General features: G+C 41.2%; 1 protein-coding gene across 5 annotated transcripts in view; it reads left to right on the forward strand.

The window, feature by feature from the left end:
* Window positions 1-19775, forward strand: part of LOC122809023 (cAMP-dependent protein kinase catalytic subunit beta) — a 2062609-nt gene that overhangs the window by 1768715 nt on the left and 274119 nt on the right. For all 5 annotated transcript variants that reach the window (XM_044080223.1, XM_044080224.1, XM_044080222.1 and 2 more), the window contains one exon: window positions 3227-3322. In XM_044080223.1, the coding sequence (XP_043936158.1) occupies window positions 3227-3322 (96 nt within the window). The remainder of the gene's footprint in view (window positions 1-3226; window positions 3323-19775) is intronic.

Consider the following 19775-nt stretch of genomic DNA (forward strand, 5'->3'; position numbering starts at 1 on the left):
TGAACCTCCTGATTCTTTACGTTAGCCAGGCATATTTCACTCACCTGATGATAAATTATGGTAGGAAATAAGGCAGTGAACTTTAAATGGGTCAGAAAGAGGATTAAGTATAATACGATGATCCTATTGACGAAGTAAGGGAGCATTGGGTTATCTTATTTAAAGGGGTATTTTAAGGCTATGCAGTTGCAGGATATAAACCAAAATCAAAATGTATGATGAGGCATAGAGGGACTACCAGAGAAAGAGACAGATTGTTTTATTGGAATCCGATGTTGAGAGGGAATAAAGACAAGCTGGTAGAATGTTATGTATGTAAAGTGGCAGGCAGTGTACTAAAAAAAATAAGCAAGTGAGCATAAGGAATAATGAGATTGTGTTAATAGGATTGCCATATAAAGGAATAGAAATTAGGCAGGAAACAGTGGGAAGTACGTAGAGTAACTAAGTTAGTCAAGGAACTGAGGTTTTGAGAGCAAATTACCCATGGGGAGAAAACTAAGAGAATGGGAGGGAGCAAAATATCTGTTTTGATTACTTAACAGGGATAGGATTTCTTATTAGGCAACAATAGCAGCATATAGACAAAGACAGAGAAGTGTAAGGGAAGTGGTCAGTCATGGTGGATTATTTATTGAAAAAGAGTAGAGCTATAAAAAGGGAGTAATTATTAGGATACGTAGAATTGCATAGGTTAATTATAAAAACTATTCATTAAAGGTCAGGACTGGGAAATTTTGGGGGGATAAATTACAAAGGATCAATGGGAGAAGTTTGTGGGGCTTCGAAATGCATGACTGAATCAAGAAGGTTCAGGACATTTGCTTGCAGATGCATGCATAAATATTTTTTATAGCGAATGCAACTTAAAAAAACAAAAAAATAAAATGATAAAATACCACCAAGACCACCGATCCAAGAAGTAAGTGAATTTAATGAAACAGCGCCTCGACTTACATAGCCTTCCAAGAGTAAAAACACTACAAAATACTGTTTGCTTATATACAGCATATTGCACAAAACAATTAATAAATTAAGCATACAATTCAAATCACATACTTCCAATTACATTCTTTGTTGAGTCCCTGAGGCTCCAAATTACCATACTTTAAAATCAGACGAGATCAGACAGGAGTCTCTGTGGACTATGATGTTTACAGATGACATTGTGATCTGTAGTGAGAGTAGGGGAGAGGTGGAGATATGCTCTAGAGAGAAGAGGAATGAAGGTCAGCAGGACTAAGACAGAATATATGTGTGTGAATGAGAGGGAGGATAGAGAAATGGTGAGGATGCAGGGAGTAGAGGTGGCGAAGGTGAATGAGTTTAAGTACTTGGGATCAACAGTTTAGAGTATTGGTGAGTGTGGAAGAGAGGTGAAGAAGAGAGTACAGGCAGGATGGAGTGGGTGGAGAAGAGTGTCAGGAGTGATTTGTGACAGACAAGTACCAGTAAGAGTGAAAGGGAAGGTCTACAAGAGCGTAGTGAGACCAGCTATGTTATACGGGTTGGAGATAGTGGCATTGACAAAAAGGTAGGAGTCAGAGCTTGACGTGGCAGAGTTGAAGATGTTAAGATTTGCACTGGGTGTGACGAGGATGGACAGAATTAGGAATAAGTATATTAGAGGGTCAGCCCAGGTTGGAAGGTTTGGAGACAAAGCCAGAGAGGCAAGATTACGTTGGTTTGGACATGAGGAGGGATGCAGAGTATATTGGGAAAAAGATGCTAAGGATGAAGCTGCTAGGTAACAGGAAAAGAGGAAGGCCTAAGATAAGGTTTATGGATGTGGTGAGAGAGGACATGCAGGTGGTTGGTGTAACAGAGCAAGATGCAGAGGACAGGAGGAAATGGAAACAGTTGATCTGCTGTGGCGACCCGTAACGGGAGCAGCCGAAAGAAGAAGAAGGGGGGTTTCTTTTTTTAAGAGTTTGTTTTTTAAAGACACACATTCACATATGCCAACTTGCAATTTTTGCAAGACACAACCCGTAAGAGAATCAGGGTTAGGAATGTGTGTGGGACCGTTATCTTGACAATAAGGATCGGAGTAATGAAGAAGTAGTGATCCATCCATCCTCGACCCCTTTTTTCCATTTTTTTTGCACATGAGGTCGGGGTGTCACTTCAACAGTGACAGTCATCTCAAGCCAAGGTTTACACCACCTGGTGGTTAGCCCTGCCATGGTATTTAATCTGTGCCATGCACTTGCACACACAACTCACACCTATGACCAATTTAGTGTGTTCAGTTCACCTACTGCATGTTGTTGGAATGTAGGAGGAAACTGATGCAACTGCAAAGAGGACATGCAGACTCCTCACAGAAGCCACCCCAGCCAAGAATTGAACCAGAAAACCTCTTGCTGTGAGGTGACAGGGCTAACCGCTGCACCACCACGGCCACATGGTGAAGAAATGATGTTTGGCAGAAATTAAATGATGCAAAAATAAGAGCAATGAATCACTTGTGGATTTATCAGTTGGAAAATGCCTACAGCTTGTATGTAAACTCAGTAAGTTTTCTTTTGTGACGATATGATGATTTTAGATGCATGTTCTTTAGTAAACTTTGAGTTCAATAGAGTTGTGTTTAAAAAAATTCTTGTCTGAAAATGCACAACTTTTTTACTTGTCTGCTTCTTTCTGCCAGTATAGGTCATTCCTGCTGACAAGGCATAACATATGGGAAAGAAAGATATTAAAGTAAATCATATGTAAAATGCAAGATGAAAGTATTTAACAGTATAATGTTTAAATATTTGTTTTGGGTACCTGTGAAAAAACAAATGTCACATTATGATTTGTAAACCAATTGCTTGGGAAGCACTAGAGATTACTTGTGAATCTTCTGAAATTCTGTCCACAGTGAATGACCAAAATAATATTTTCTTGCTTCTGAGATAACATTATCTTAATGTTATACTCCTTTGGTTTAGATGTATACCATAGTTGTGTTAGCTTCTGTTTAGTATACCTGAGTAATAAGAGTTTCCAAAGAAAGCTGTTTGAAATGTGTAAACTTTTGTTATTATCGATGATAATTTCCAGGTACTTCCTCGACTAGTAAAAATTAGATTTACATTTCTACTTGCTATTTGTAGGACACATTGGAAAGGTTATTCAGCCAGTTTGTCACATACTTATTTGTGTTTGAGACGGTCTGGTTGTAAAGGGGCAGTGATATGTCCTGTGTGTAGCTACCATATTTTCTGTTTTTTTCTAGGTAACAGACTTTGGTTTTGCTAAAAGAGTCAAAGGCAGAACATGGACACTGTGCGGCACACCAGAATACCTAGCACCAGAAATTATTCTTAGCAAGGTAAGAGAGCTGTTAATGGTTATTTATGTTCCGTTGAGGTTAGGTTCTGTTGCATGAAGTGCTGAAAGAATATGAAATACTATCTTGTAATCTCAACTTACTGAAAGCTTAATATGATGAATTTTTGTGTCAGATCTTTTCCTCTGGTTTTATAGTTTTGTCTTTGAAGTGAAAGTTGCAAAATCTGTAGCATGTGAGCTGACTGTGGTGGAACACAGTTGTGTCTGATGAAGAACCAAAGTAAACCACTGTTTCTATTTTTAAATGAAAATTCCAGGAATTTATCACAGAATTTTGCACATTTGACATTTATGTCAGGTTACTTACTGTCATTTTTATTATATTTACTACTTTGCATACATAATTTCTAGCCATACTCTGAAAATGATGTGGACAAATATAGTTTGCAGTGATTAACCATAAATGTTAAATAAGAACTAGCAGTGGAGCAGCTTCATCTTTGACTGGAAGATGCCTTATGTTTTCTTGTCCTTCTGCACATATATATATATATATATATATATATATATATATATATATATATATATATATATATATAGATATAGATATAGATATAGATATATAGGAGGGGCTGACATCTGTTGCTGCCTGCCAAAAGTGAAAAAAAAATCTACGAGAGTTTACACCTGATAGTATTTTATCATCTAGAATTGTGCCTGACAACTTCAGTAACCACCTGCAAACATTTGCTGTTTGATGTTAGAGCATGCATCTTTTATTGTGGAAATCTCTGAAGATTTAATATCTTTGCAGTCAACATTATACTCAGCATTGTGGACTGAACTCCCCAGTACACCTTTCTTTGGACTTGGTCATTGAGTGCTGTAATTTGTTATTCATGTGTTTTCTTCAACAGGTTGGTCCCTCTGAGACAATGTTGTAGATATAAGTTATTACTCTTAATGATATCAGAAACAAAGTGCAGTTGTCCAGTGGGAACAGACTATGACTATTATCACAGACATAAAACTCCTGACTCATTGAATTGTTTGAGAGCCAAGGAATCATACTGAACCTTTTATAAGGAACAGTGGAAAACTGTTACTTTATGGCTGATCAGAGAGCAGATACAACTGTCACGGACAGTTCTGGTTTAGCATATGTTATCCCTAGCGGTGGTAAACAGCTAAACCCGTTCTCTTACCAGGTCCCAGCTGATACTGACAGCTTGACATGGTTACTTTTTAAATATGTTCTCTTTTGTACTACTACTACAAAGCATCTTAACATCGACTATTCCTCTGTCTGACCTTCGGCCCATATTCCATGGGCTTTGTCAAAAAGTTTCTGCTGAAACTTAAGTATGCTTTCTGACTACACTGTGCCAAATGAATGCTTAAAGGTTGCTTCTGTTTACTTCTCATTCATTACAATGATAAACCATGGAATATTTAAAAAGTAAGTACTGAAACTCTGAAAGTTAGTTGTAGTAATAAACCTTGAACATAGAGGAGGTCTGCCTAGAGATGTCAGTAGTTTCCATCTTATAGCTGTGCTGTTCCCATTCTCAAAATCAAAGTCATTAGGAAAATTGGTTTGCTTCCAGTGCTTCACTGCATGAATGTAAACAGCAAGTCTCTAACTCAGAACATGGGTTCCACCCAGGACAAAAAAAACACACAGAATTATAATTGTAATTAAAAGCATGCAGATTGAATACAACAGTGGCAAATTTGTCAGTTCTCACATCCTTGACCTGTCCATGGCCTTTGATACTTTAAACTACCAGCTCTTTCTAGAGAGTTTGTTGGACACTGGTGTTGTATTGCAACAAGCTGTTGGTTCATCAATTGTCTTTATTGAAGAATTCAGGCTCTGAGATGGTCAAGTGTCATCACCCCTCAAACCCTACCAGTTCTCATTAGTGTTCCACATGGATTTATATCTGTCTTCTTACATGGTCTTCATCATTTAGGGTCACTTAACAGTTAGTCATTACATATGGGTTTATCTTCCTGTTTTCTGTGCCCTGGTCGGATTATTTCATCATTTCCTGTTTCCCTGGAGGTCCAATGCAATAGTAAATCCACAGGTGGCAATGCTACTCCCTTCTTCTACTTTCTCGGTACGTACAAGCTTCCTTACTTTAGGTGACTCACAGGCGGGTACATTTCATTGTCAAATAAGACATGCAGGGACTAAAATTGTGTTTCTATTCTTGTTACAAACTTTTCTGCTACATCAACGTAGCCAGTTGCACAGAAGGCAGAGTAACCCTATCACCATCATTCATACCCATACCTAGTAATAAGGTCCACCTGATTAATCCCATGGTCTTAAAACATTATTCATGCCATTACCTGCTAAGCACCTCATCTTCTCATTTTGACTGAACAGCCCATCACAGCCAGCAACCATTCATGGTGTAATTCATGTACAAGGTGAGAATGGTTTCATCATCTAGGACATAATATTCTTCCAGTTATGTACCCCAATTAAAAGTAAGCAAGCAGAATTAACACCCATACCATATTGCACAAACTGATAATTTTAATTGCCATACTAGAAATATTAACAAACATATTAGCTGAAAAGGATTTGGCACACTAGCAAGCTGTCCATTACTTACCCCCCCCCCCAAAATATGGTGTGTTTGCAGTATTCAAAATATGAGAAAAGAACAACACTTAAAGTAAACATAAACTTGTCTTAGTTTAATGTTGGAAAAGACATTTGAAAAAATGTAATGTCAAACTTCAAAACTTTCAAAAAATATTAGCATACATGTTAGCCAAAAAAGATTTGACACATTAGCATGTGCATTACTTACCCTCCAAAGTAAGATGTGTTTGCAGTATTCAAAATACGAAGAAAGAACAAAACTTAAAGTAAATGTAAATTTATCTTAATGTGGGACAAAACAGTTAAATGGCATGTCAAACATCACTACCTACATCAGCAAAAAGCAATTGTCTTCTTATTCATGCAAACTAAAAAAGCAATATGTTAGCTACAGGTAATCAGTCGACTAAATATGATGTTCTTCGTGTTTCACTGTTGCTGTCCTCACGTATGGGTTATCCGGCTCCCGGTAGCCCACAGTCAGCCCGAATACCAGAGTCTTTGGTATATGATGTCGGCTGCCGCCGGTTTTAAAACTGATGTCAGTATGTCAGGTATAAAGGGAGGCAGCTGATGCCATTTCCTCAGTTTTTATTGCCACAGAGCCCGAAGCAGATGCAATTCACACTAGCGCTGGTCGGCCGTTTACCTTTGTTTGGCTTTCCGACTACCAAGTTGAAGATTCCTTCAGATAAGTACCCTGTTGGGGATCCTCTTTTCTTGCTTTAACGAATGTCAGATAAAGTTAATAACTGTCTTGCCTTGGAAAACAGATTCCCAGTGTGATTTCCATTCCTATTATATAACTTGTTTGGGCTTTGAGCACGACGTCCCTAACTGCGATCTCTGTGCTTCCTTTAACCCACGTACCATACCTTGTAGAGCTAAGATTTTGTATAAGCATTTCGGAGTCTGGCATAAGTTCGTTGGTATGGCGTCTTCTGATCTCCCGACTTCGGATATACCTAGGAAGCGCAAAAACAAGGGCCGCGACAGGCCTAGGGTTAAATCTAATGACACACCGGTGAAATTGGTCATCAGCACAGCGGTAGTCAGTGAGGCACTTTCGCAGCCCCTGCAGTCCGCAGATTTTCAGCTGCAAGCCACTGCCGAGAGCTTTATGTAGTCATCCATGCCACAGGCTGCTATTTCGTCTTCAGACCCTCCGCCTGTCGCCGCCTCAGATGGGTCTAGAGCTGCTTTGCAGGCACTGGCTTCTGACGTCTCTTCTTTTCGACATGAGACCAGAACCAGACCAACTACCTTAATTCAGACTTCTGCAGTTGCTAGGCCTCCCGAGTCCCTCCAGATTGCTAGTAAACGTTCCAGCTGCAAACCTACTCACAAGCAGGCATCAGCCTCCCCTCCTGTACCTCAGTCCCAGTTGGTAAATATGGCTGGTGATCTTCTTTCCCTGGTTAGGTGCTCTCATCCCCCCTTCAAAGAGGGCTAGGGAATTATCTCCTGATGTTTTGCCTGTCTCAGATTCTGAGATTTCCAGTATGTCTGCTGGTGAAGAAAGACATTCTCAACTTTTTTCTGGCTTTGAGGAATCTGATGCTAAGGACTCTATCCCTTCTGCCTCCCCTCCAGAGGATTTTTGCTTTGGGGATACTTTGAATACTCTTAGGAAGTATTTTAAATGGGAATGTCAGGATTTTCCACAGTCTAAGAAAAGAATCAAGGAATTTTTGGATTTGCCACAGCATAAGCCTCTGGCTGTACTTCCAGTTTTGGAAGTTGTGGGTGATGTTTTCATGGAAAATTCTTTAACTCCTAATTCTGTTCCTCCTGCCCCCAGAAAACCAGATAAGTATTACAGGGTTCCTGACTCTCATCAATTCCTTTTTAAAAACCCTACTGCTGATCCAGAAATTATTTCTCAAGGCCCCAAGGGTGTTAAGGCTACTATTGCTAAAAACTCTGTGCCTTCTGTTAAGGAATCTAGGGCCTTGGACAGGTGGGGTAAAAAAGTCTATACTTCTGCATCTCTTGCCATTAGATCCATGAATTGTCTTTTTCACATGCTTAAGTATCAGCAGCATACTTTGGAGGCTATTAAGGCTAAACTTGGAGATATTCCTTCCATGACAGAGAACAAAGATTTACAAGACTTACTGAATTCTGCCACTTTAGTTAATAAACATTCACTTCATTGTGGTTTTGACACTTTGGAGGCTTCTTGCAGAGCAGCATCCACTGGTTCCATAATTAGAAGACATGCTTGGCTCAGGGAGCAGCCTCTTTCTGAACCAGTTAAATCTAAATTGCTGGATGTTCCTTTGCATAAGGACAATCTTTTTGGTATTAAGGCTGAGGAGTTACTAAAGGAGTTGGAGGATAAGGCAAAATCTATGCAAGCTGTAAAAGATTTCCTTCAGGTTCAGACTCCTTGGTTTAGTAGGCATTATCCTTCCAAGAATTGGTCTTTCCCTCATCCTGGCAAGCAGGGTCGCTCTAGGCCTAGGGGTTTCAGATCTTCCAGAGGGCAGGCTTCTGTCCCTCAAAGGGCTAAACAATGGCATTCTTCTTCTGCTAAATCGGGGAGTTCTAAGCCAGCTTCCCAAAGCAAACGTTCTCAATGACCCCGGCCTTCTTGTGCCTACCTCTGCTGACCCTGAGTTTCCTTTTGTGGGAAAGTTAGCCAGATTTGCAGAGGCATGGTCTACCATCACAGACGACAAATGGGTACTCAATACAATAAACCAAGGTTACAAGTTTTACTTTCACACCTTCCCAGTTTTCCAAGGATACCCAGACCTACCCAGAACTCTCAGGGCAGAGGCAGAAGCTCAAATTTCCTCTCTACTGACTATGGGGGCTATAGAGCCAGTTCCTGCAAAACAGGCAGGCCTAGGTTTTTATTCAAGACTTTTTCTGGTACCCAAGAAAAGGGGCACATGGCACACTATTCTGGATCTGTCCATTCTAAACACTTTTCTGGTGATTCCCAAATTCAAGATGCTCACCCTTCAACAATTATTACCAATGCTGGACAAGGATTCATGGCTGGTAACTTTGGATCCTAGTAAGGGAAAGTTGCAGGCAGTTCCTTCGCTTCAGGGCTGGGTAGCAACACATTCAATTCTCTGCATTGCCCTTTGGCTTATCTACTGCTCCCAGAGTTTTTACGAAGTGCCTAACTCCAGCCATTGCTTTTTGCAGGCAGAGAAACATTCAAATTTATCCTTACCTGGACGACTGTCTCATTCAAGCAAACTCCACAGAACAACTAGAAAAGGATTTGGATTTCGTGAAGAACACTCTCGCCTCTCTGGGTTACACTCTCAATGAAAAGAAGTCAAAGCTGGTTCCTTCAAGGGAGATTGTTTTCCTGAGAGTGAGTCTGAATACAACCACCCAGATGGCATTCCTCCCTCAACAGAAGCAAGAAGATCTTTCTGCTTACTTCATGAACTTGGCAAGCATGACCCAGCTCTCTGCAAGACAATTCCTGCAAGCATTGGGGTTCATGGCTTCATGTATTTTGATGATCCCGTATGCAAGGCTGCACATGAGAGAACTTCAGTGGTACCCTCAAGAATCTTTGGTGTCAACACACACAGGACTTAGACTTGATTGTTCCCCTGATTCCCTGTCTACAAATGGAGTTCCTCTGGTGGGTGGCAGCCTGTTCTCAGAACAAGAGTCTGCCTTTCCGCCCACCGCCTGCCAGCCAGACTCTCACCACAGATGCCTCAGATGTTGCATGGGTGACTCATCTGGAGGGCAGGGGCATACAGGGCACTTGGAGCACCCAGCAGATTCATCTGCACATAAACTTGAAAGAATTGATGGCAGTGCACCAGGCCTTGCTGGCTTTCAAGGACCTACTCTACCCTGGGACTCTGCTGATCAGGGCAGACAATACCACAATCATGTGGTACATCAACAAGCAAGGGGGGGACTCACTTACCCCTTGTGCAGACAAAGCATGAGACTATGGTCCATAGCAACATCCGTGGGTTTACATCTAATAGCCCATTATCTTCCAGGGAGACTAAACTCCTTGGCGGATCATTTGAGCAGACATGTTCTGGATCCTCACGAGTGGCAACTGAACAGGGACATTTTCCATCGCATCACTCATCATTGGGGCACCCCGCAAGTGGATCATTTCTCCTCTCACACCAGTCATCTCCTTCAAACTTTCTACACCAGGGAGTTTCACAACAAAGCTTGGAGGGTGGATGCGTTGTCCTTCCCATGGACACATCTCTCAGTTTATGCATTCCCTCCTCTGTCTCTTCTTCCCAGAGTATTACTAAAGATAACGGACGAAAAACCAAAGGCAATTCTGATAGCTCCAGATTGGCCCAGCCAGCATTGGTATCCCCTCCTTCGCAGCCTTTCCCAGGCTCAACCTTGACATCTTCCTCTGGTACCAGATCTGCTGGTTCAGGGAGGGGGAAAGTTCCTTCTTCCTCATCTTCAAACTCTGCATTTAACTGCCTGGCTAATACTTTAAATCTTTCCCAACAGGTGGTTGAAGTTTTTCATGAGGCCAGGAGGCCTAGCACAAGAAAATCCTATGCAGATAAATGGAAGAGATTTTGCTCTTGGATGCTGGCTAAAGGAGAAGACTCTTCTCATCCTTCTCTTTCACTCATTCTTGACTACCTAGCAGGATTGCATAATGGTGGACTCTCCTTTTCTTCAATCAGAATTCATGCTTCAGCAATTTCAGCTCATTATTCTTTTGAGCAACCCATTTTTTCTCACCCCTTGATGAAGCAGTTCCTGAGGGGAGCTAGTAATCTTAGACCTCCCAGAAGAGCTCCTTCTCCTGCTTGGGATCTTAATTTTTGTCCTGGAAAAACTCCCTTTGAACCAGCTGCCTCTGCAAATTTGAGGTTTCTATCCTGGAAGACTGCTTTCCTTTTAGCTATTACTTCAGCTAGAAGGGTATCTGAGCTGCAAGCCTTAATGGCAGTAGAACCTTTCATTATTTTTCACTCAGATCGGGTTTCTCTGAGAACCAATCCCTCCTTTATGCCTAAGGTAGTTTCCAGTTTAACCCTTAACCAGTCAATTCACCAGCCTACATTTTTCAATAATCCCAAAATAAAGCGGAAAGGATTCTGCACTTTCTTGATGTGCATAGACAGCTGAGATTTTACTTAGGACTAAATCCTTTCTAAAATCTGACCTGTTATTGGTTAGTTTTGCTCCTGGGGCTCAGGGTAAAGCTATTTCAAAACAAACCATCTCCAAATGGATTGTTCATTGTATTCACTTTTGTTACCTACACCATGGGAAAGTTCCCCCTCAGGGTATTAGGACCCATTCTACTAAAGCAGCCTCTACCTCTGCAGCCTTTCTGAGAGGTGTGCCTACTAAGGACATTCTAGAAGCAGCTACTTGGTCTTCTGTCCATACTTTCACAAGGCATTACAATCTACCTTTGTTTTCTAAATCCAGGGCTGGTTTTGCCTCTGCAGTTTTGCAGGGTTTCCTTACCAACCATTAATCTGTGATCCTTCCTCCCCCCTTTGTCTTCTTACTGGGCTTTGAGAAAGAAAAACATATGTTTGGACTGCAACAGTGAAACGCGATGAACATAGTACAGTTGTGTACACTTACCATAAATGTCAATGTTTGAGTGTATTCACTGTTGCAGTCTTGGTTTCTCGCCCTCCATTCCCCCTTTTTTCCTAAGGCACAGACTATAGATTTTTATTTTTTGTATGACGTGTCCAGGGTGTTTCCATTCCTGGGTTAGCCTTCTTTTGGGGGCTTCTGACAGTTACGGCAAGAAAAACTGAGGAAATGGCGTCAGCTGCATCCCTTTATACCTGACGTACTGACATCAGTTTTACAACCGGCGGCAGCCGACATCATATACCAAGGACTCTGGTATTCGGGCTGACTGAGGGCTATCGGGAGCCGGATAACCCATATGTGGGGACTGCAATAGTGAATACACTCGAACATCTACATTTATGGTAAGTGTACACAAATGTACTTTGTGGTTGTTTCTGAGTAGGAGAGTTATTCAGGCATTCTTTCATATTAATGAGGTCTAATATGTGAATTTATAGTAGGGACAGCTTTACAGTTTTGGGAAACTCTACAGAAGTAGCAAAGCCATGAGACTATGGAAGAATTAATAGAATCAGCACAGGTGCAGCTGGAGCAAGTCAGGCCACACACACTGAGAAATTACATATTTAGGGACCAGAATGAACAGAATCTGTGCATCACCTATCAAGATTAATGGGGAGAGAATTTCAGAAGGATTAAAATAATTAAGGAGGTTCACAGGATTAGCAAGACAGACCCTTAACAGAATAAACTGAAATTGGGGGATCCAGCCAGAATAACATAATCAGAAGGGTCCATCCTTTGTTTACAGGAAGGCCAGGAACATTAGAAGATGTTCTTCGTGTTTCACTGTTGCAGTCATTACATTTGGGTTATCTGCTTGAAGTAGCCCTAAGTGGGCCTGATTAACAAAGTCTTGGATCCTGCGTCTGTTGCTGTCTCTTCTTCCATGACGTCAGGTTGTCAGGGGGTATAAAGCATGCAGCTGACACCGTTACTTCAGTCTTTCTTGCTGTGCGGTGCCCGAAGCAGAAGCAGTTCACAAGTGCCAGTCGGCCGACTCCTGAAATTTTTGTTTTCGAGTTTCAGAACCGAAGTCTTCAACAAATCTAAGTACCCCATTGGGGAAACTTTTTCTTGCTCCTTCCGATGTCAGTAAAAGTTAATAATTGCATTACTTGTGGAAAGCAAATACCTCACAAAGATTTTCATTCGTACTGTATTCTTACCTAGGCCCTGACCACGACGTACCTTGCTGTCGGTTTTGTGCTTTATTTAATCAGCGAACTATCTGTCGTCGGTATATTTCCACCTCTAAATATTTCGGTTCTCAGTTTAATTATCTAGAAATGTCGTCTGTTAACCTTCCAACTACCGGGATTCCAAAAAACCACAAAGATAAAGACAGAGACAGGCCGCCGAGGTCCAAAGCTGCCGACGACGCTTCTCCTAAGCCAGTTGCCAGTTCGCCGGTATTCAGTGAGGTCCTTTCACAGCCCCTGATACCTGCTACTTCTGACTTGCAGGCCTCACTGAGACCCATTCAGAGTCTGGTATGCTGTGAGATGCTTCAACTGTGGAACCTGCGAATGTGTCTACATTGGATGGGTCTGGAGCCGCTGTGCAGGCACCGGCTTCTGAGGGTGTATTCAGGCCTACGGACTTGCATATTAAATCGACGCCTCCTTCTTCATTTAGGCCAAAATCTTGAACCATGCCTAAGAAACCGACGCCCAGGCCGCATGCTCAGGCCTTTCTGCCTAAAAAACAAATGATAAGAAAGGCTGAAGATCTTATAACTCTAATCAGGGGAAGCCAATCCCCCACTTCTAAGAGACCTAGGACTGAAGTTGTTTATGAATCTTCTGACCAGGATTCTGCCTTTTCTGATGATCTGGATTTGCCCTTATTTACTTACAAGGATTCTGATGCAGAGGACTCTATTCCCTCTGCTTCCCCTCCAAAGGATTTTTCTTTTGGTGAGACCTTACATACTTTAAGGGAGCATTCCCACTGGGAAAGCCAGGATTTTTCTGATTCAGAAAAGAGGCTTAGGGATTTTTTACTCCTGCCTCAGCATAGGCCTTTAGCTATACCTCCTGTACTAAACATTGTTGATGATGCCTTTTCAGAATCTAGTTTGGCCCCTGATTCTTTGCCTCCTGCTCTCAGAAAACCTGACTAATATTACAGGGTTCCTGATTCACGCAAGTTCCATTTTAAAAATCCTATTGCAGATCCGGAGACTATTTCACAGGGACCCATGGGCATTAAGGCTTCTGCTGCTAAAAATCCTACCCCCTCTGATAGAGACTCCAGGGTGCTGGATAGATGGGGTAAGAAGGTTTACACTTCTACAACCTTGGCCATTAGAGCTTTAAACTGCTAGTTTCATATATTAAAGTATCAACAACGTGTTATTGGATTACTTAAACAGAAAATGATGTTGATTCTGCTGAAAATAAAGAATTACAGGATTTAATGCATTCTGCTGAACAGGTTGGAAAACATATTTTGCAATGTGGATTTGATTCATTAGAGGCCTCTTGCAGGGCTGCTGTACTGGGTCTGAATTCAGAAGGCATGCTTGGCTTAAGGAGCAATCTTTGCCTGATCATAGTAAAGGTAAATTGTTGGATGCTCCCTTAAATCAGGACTGCCTGTTGGGCAACAAGGCTGAAGAAGTTCTTAAAAAGATGGAAGATAAAGCTAAATCTATGCAAACTGTTAAAGATTTCTTACAAGATCAGCCTCCTAGATTTAGTAGGCACTGGCCCTCTAAAAATTGGTCCCTTCCAGCCCTTCTCAAGCCAAACCCTGACACAACAGAAACCCTAGGTTTCAGTCCCAAGGGACACACAAGCCTAAGCAGTGGGGGGTTTCTGCACCAAAATCTGGGAGTAGTAAGACTCCCCCCTATGGAAAACTGTCTCAATGACTTGCTTTTAAAACCGCCAAGCACTTCCCAACTGAATACTCCTTTAGGCGGAAAGATTGGAGTGCAGGCCAAAAACTTGGAACTCATTACCCAGGACAAATGGGTTTTAAATATAGTGTCCCAAGGATACAGATTTCACTTCCATACATTAGTAATACCAAGCGGGTGGCCAGATCTACCCCCAAATCAGTGGGCAAAGGCCCATAATCAAGTACTCTCTCTTTTAAACATGGGGGCTATTCAGTTGGTACCAGAAGAGGAAAAGGGACAAGGTTTCTATTCGAGACTTTTCCTGGTACCCAGAAGAGGCAATACATGGCGTCCTATCTTGGACCTTTCTACTCTAAACACCTTTCTGGTGATTCCAAAATTCAAGATGCTGACTCTTCACCAGCTGCCTCCTATGCTAGGCAAAGATGCATGGTTGGCAACACTAGACTTAATAGAAGCATACCTGCACATCCCTATCAGGGAGTCTTGCAGGAGATACCTACGCTTCAAAGCAGGCTACATGCACTATCAGTTCTCTGCACTGCCCTTTGGCTTATCCACTGCGCACGTGGTATTCACAAAGTGCCTAGCTCCAGTCATTGCATTTTGCAGGCAAAGAAATATTCAAATATACCCATACCTGGACGATTGTCTAATTCAGGCAGAGAGCCAGAACATTCTTTTGAATCATCTGGCCTTTGTTCAAATGGTACTAACTTGTCTGGGGTTCACCATAAATGAAAATAAATCACACCTGATACCCTGTCAACAAATTATATTCCTGGGAGCAAGCTTGAATACAACTTCCCAGATGGCTTTCCTCATGCCAGAGAAACGGATTCATTTGACAACCTACTTCAAACAAGTGGCCACAAAAACCCAGCTATCTGCAAATCAAATACTGCAAGCCTTGGGGTTCATGGCCTCCTGCATTCTTCTAATTCCATATACAAGGCTGCATATGAGGAAACTAAGTGATAAAAAGCCTATGGTGTCAACATTCACAGGATCTAGAAGCGAGGATTCCTATCATACCTTGCCTACACCTAGAGTTCCTTTGGTGGGCAGAGGCCTGCCACCAAAACAGGGGACTACCATTCACATTACCCCCTGCCACCCAAATCTTAACAACAGATGCATCAGACTATGCATGAGGGACTCACCTGGCAGGGAAGTGCATTCAGGGCAAATGGAACCCAAGTCAAATGCACCTGCACATAAATCAAAAGGAAATGTTAGCTGTACAGAATGCTCTGACAGCCTTCAAGGACCACATTCTTCCAGGACAACTAATGGTAAAGACGGACAACACCACTGTCATGTGGTACATAAACAAGCAGGGTGGGTACACATTCTTACCCCCTCTGCAGACTAGCCATGGTGTTGTGGAACACAGCCTTGAGCTACCAAGTGAATCTACAAGCTCAATTCCTGCCAGGAAAACTAAATACATTGGCAGATGGACTAATCAGAAACTTCATGGACCCACATGAGTGGAAACTAGAATCCAGGGTTTTCAGCATGTTGACAAGCAAATGGGGAAGCCCATATATAGACCTGTTTGCCTCCCCCCAGAACCATCAACTGGACAAATTTTGCACAAGGATTCCCCACATGCTACCTTGGAAAGTGGATGCTCTATCCATCAGCTGGAAAAACCTATCAGTTTATGCCTTTCTTCCTCTGCCTCTGCTCTCCAAGATACTACTAAAGATCAAACAGGACAAGCCAAGGACGATTTTAATTACACCAGACTGGCCTCGCCAACACTGGTACCCCCTCTTGCGCAGTGTGTCACGCATGGCTCCATGGCACCTGCCTCAGACTCCTTCCATGTTGTCTCTGCAGGAGAACCAGATTCTGCACCCTCAGCTGCAAATCCTGAACCTAGCAGCCTGGCTAATTACCTTATCTCTCCTTTACCATCTGTCAGTAAATCAGTGAATGATATCATTTTAGAGGCAAGGAGGCCTAGTACTAGAAAACCTTATACTGCAAAATGGAAAAGATTTTGTGCCTGGAACCAATCTCAAGGAATGAACGCAGCAGTGCCCAATTTACCTCAGATTCTACAGTACTTGACTGAGATGCTTCATAAAGGCTAGTCCTTTTCCTCCATCAAAATTCATGCCTCAGCCATTTCAGCTCATTGTAGCACAGAGCCTCCCCTCTTCTCTCACCCACTGCTCAAGCAGTTCCTCAGAGGGGCCAGAAATTTAAGGCCACCCAGGAGAGCTCCAACCCCAGCCTGGGATCTTAACTTTGTCTTGGAGAAACTCACTCATCCTCCTTTTGAGCCAGCTGCTACTGCAGATTTAAAATTTATTTCCTGGAAAACAGCTTTCCTTTTAGCAATCACTTCTTCAAGAAGGGTATCTGAATTACAGGCTCTTATGGCAGTGGATCCTTTCATCATCTTTCATGCTGACAGGGTGTCCCTCAGAACCAATCCCTCCTTCATGCCCAAGGTGGTATGCAGTATGTCTCTTAATCAGCCCATTCATCTGCCTATATTCCTTCCTAACCCACAGAACAAAGGGGAATGGATACTGCATTCTTTAGACATGCACAGACAGCTTAGATTCTTTTTGGACAGGACTAAACCTCAAAGGAGATCTGAACAACTGCTTGTAGCATTTGCTGCAGGGACAGAGGGGAAAGCTATTTCAAAACGAACCATTTCAAAATGGATAGGCCACTGCATTCATTTCTGCTATAAGCACCATGGAAAACCTATCCCACAGGGCATCGGACCCCATTCAACCAGGGCTGCATCTACCTCTACAGCCTTTATCAGGGGCATCCCTACTAGGGACATCCTAGAAGCTGCTATCTGGAGTTCTGTACATACTTTCATCAAGCATTATCATTTGCCAGTTTTCTCTAAATCCAGAGCTGGTTTTGCCACTGCAGTCTTGCAGGGCCTTATAGCTGGTCTTAATTCTATTTAAATTCCTCCTCCCAACCTTAGCTTTGGTAATCTACCCAAATATAATGACTGCAACAGTGAAACACGAAGAACATAGTACAGTTGTGTACACTTACCATAAATGTAGATGTTCAAGTGCATTCACTGTTGCAGTCCTGGTTACCCTCCCTCCAGCCCCCTTTCTTCTTTTGGCTATACCTCTACTCTCACTTACTATGCTCTAAAAGCTTTTTGGTGTATTTGCTTTTTTGTTGGAGGTATATCCTTGTATTTATAGATTTAATTGCTTCCCATTAGGGGGGCACCTGACATCTGGGGCAAGAAAAAGTGATGTAATGGCATCGGCTGCATGCTTTATACCCCTGACGACCTGACGTCATGGAAGAAGGGACAGCAACTGATGCAGGACCCAAGACTTTTATAATCAGGCTGACTGAGGGCTACTGCAAGCAGATAACCCAAATGTAATGACTGCAACAGTGAATACATTCGAACATCTACATTTATGGTAAGTGTACACAACTGTACTTTTTGTTGAATTTAAACCTAGATGATATGAGAGAAAACCTAAAAGATGTGAAGCTAATTGTACATTTTGTATATTTATAAAGCAAGGTGATAGTTTTACTGCCCTTATTTAAAGAAAATCATTAAGACCAGTGCAGTGGGTGACTGTAACACTACAAAAGTAATTTACAGGGCACAGTGCAGTGAACGAAATGCATTGTATGTGGTCAAGACTCTAAATAAACTTAAGCATAGGATTTCATGTCATCTGGCAGAAATCTGCTCTGGATGTAAAAATAATGCACTAGCCAAACACCTTGCTCTTCATAAAAGACACACAGGTTTTAAGTACCAGATACTGGATCGCATAGACATGGGTGATCTTGAAGGAGACATCCCGAATATGCTGGAGAAATGTGAACTTGTGGCAATTAAAGCTGATAGTTTTTAGGAAGCCTGGACTAAACTACTACTGTTTGTTTAAAAGTGTACTGGAACTTGGCAAATTGCCACATTGTTTACATGACTAATTTCATTTTATTATATTCTTCCAGTTGGTTTTAAATACCATATTAAATTAGTTTTAATTTAAGTGTATATTTTGTTTCTGTCATCATACATTTTTTTCTTTTTCTTGTTCTTTTTTCCACTTTATTCAAAAGGATGTGTAATAACAATACTAACTAATTATACAATAACATTTTTGAAGATAGTTTTTAGGGTTCTTATACACAGACCTGAAGAAGTCTAGAAGGATGAAAGCGATCTTTGTTAACAATAGGTTATGGAAATAGATTGATTTTTACAATGGATTTTTTGCATGCAAAGTGTATATGTATGTATTTATATATATTTTTAGATTGCCAAATGGTGTAAGGTTTATATATTTCCAGCCATGTAGTATATTATCTTAGATAAAATCACAGACTTAATAATCTGGTTAAATAAGAGGTAACACATCATTATTAATTTTATTTTAAGTACATAAGGGTTATATTGTTATGACAGCTACTAAGTAGGGCAGGATCAGCTCGAATGTTACACTAATGGGGGAAGGGATATGAATTTAACATGTATACCAAAAATACTGTTTTACAGCACAATAAACCACTCCCTTGAATGATAAAAAGTGTATATATAGTTAGAAAGATTGTGAGGAAACCGTTACTCTGTTGTTTTTGTTTTACTTGGATCGCTTGTCTGTGTACTTAATAAAGGACTTTGACTGGAAACAGACTACCTACCCTGCTTGGATTACTTTTGAACACGTAGTAATTTGGTACAATATTATATATTTTTTATTATTTTTTGACTTAGGATGAGTTTAAGTTTGCTATTTCTACTACCATTATCTGATCTGATTAATATACAATAATTAACTAGATATATCTTCCACGCAGAGAAATTTCTTACACTGTTTTGTTTTTGGACCCACTATACTTGTTTAGTGGGTTGTTTGAGAGTTCGGGGATACCACGGAGATTTCCTGCTTTTTAATAATTTTCATTCATTCAAATACTCCTCCTGAACATTATTTTGCATGTACTGTCCTCACTAAGTAGATTTATTTCTGTGAAATGTGCTCATTCCCCTTTGTAGAGTTCAAGCCTGTTGTCTGCTTTATGTCGGGAATATGTTTTGATTTCAATTTTCTTTTAATTGCTTTAGCTACTAATATTAAGTTTATGAAGGCCTAATTATGTCTAGGCAATTCAGGTCCTATAACCCAGCCCAAAATTATAATTTCCTTAGTTAAAACTATTTGTTTCACCAACATTTCTGTTGGAGTACTCTGTAGAGAATTTTTACATTTTGCCAAAATTTTTACATTTTACCAACTCCATTATACTTTTCAAAAACATGTTCCCAGTTACCTCCCCATCACATCTCCATTCACTTGCTGTATACCTGAGGAAAAGCCCCTGAAATCTGAAGTATGACTGCATCTATGTAAACACTTG

The sequence above is a fragment of the Protopterus annectens genome, chromosome 8.part0, assembly GCF_019279795.1.
Source record: "Protopterus annectens isolate FY-2018-M chromosome 8.part0, PAN1.0, whole genome shotgun sequence".
Classification (NCBI taxonomy): Eukaryota; Metazoa; Chordata; order Ceratodontiformes; family Protopteridae; genus Protopterus; species Protopterus annectens.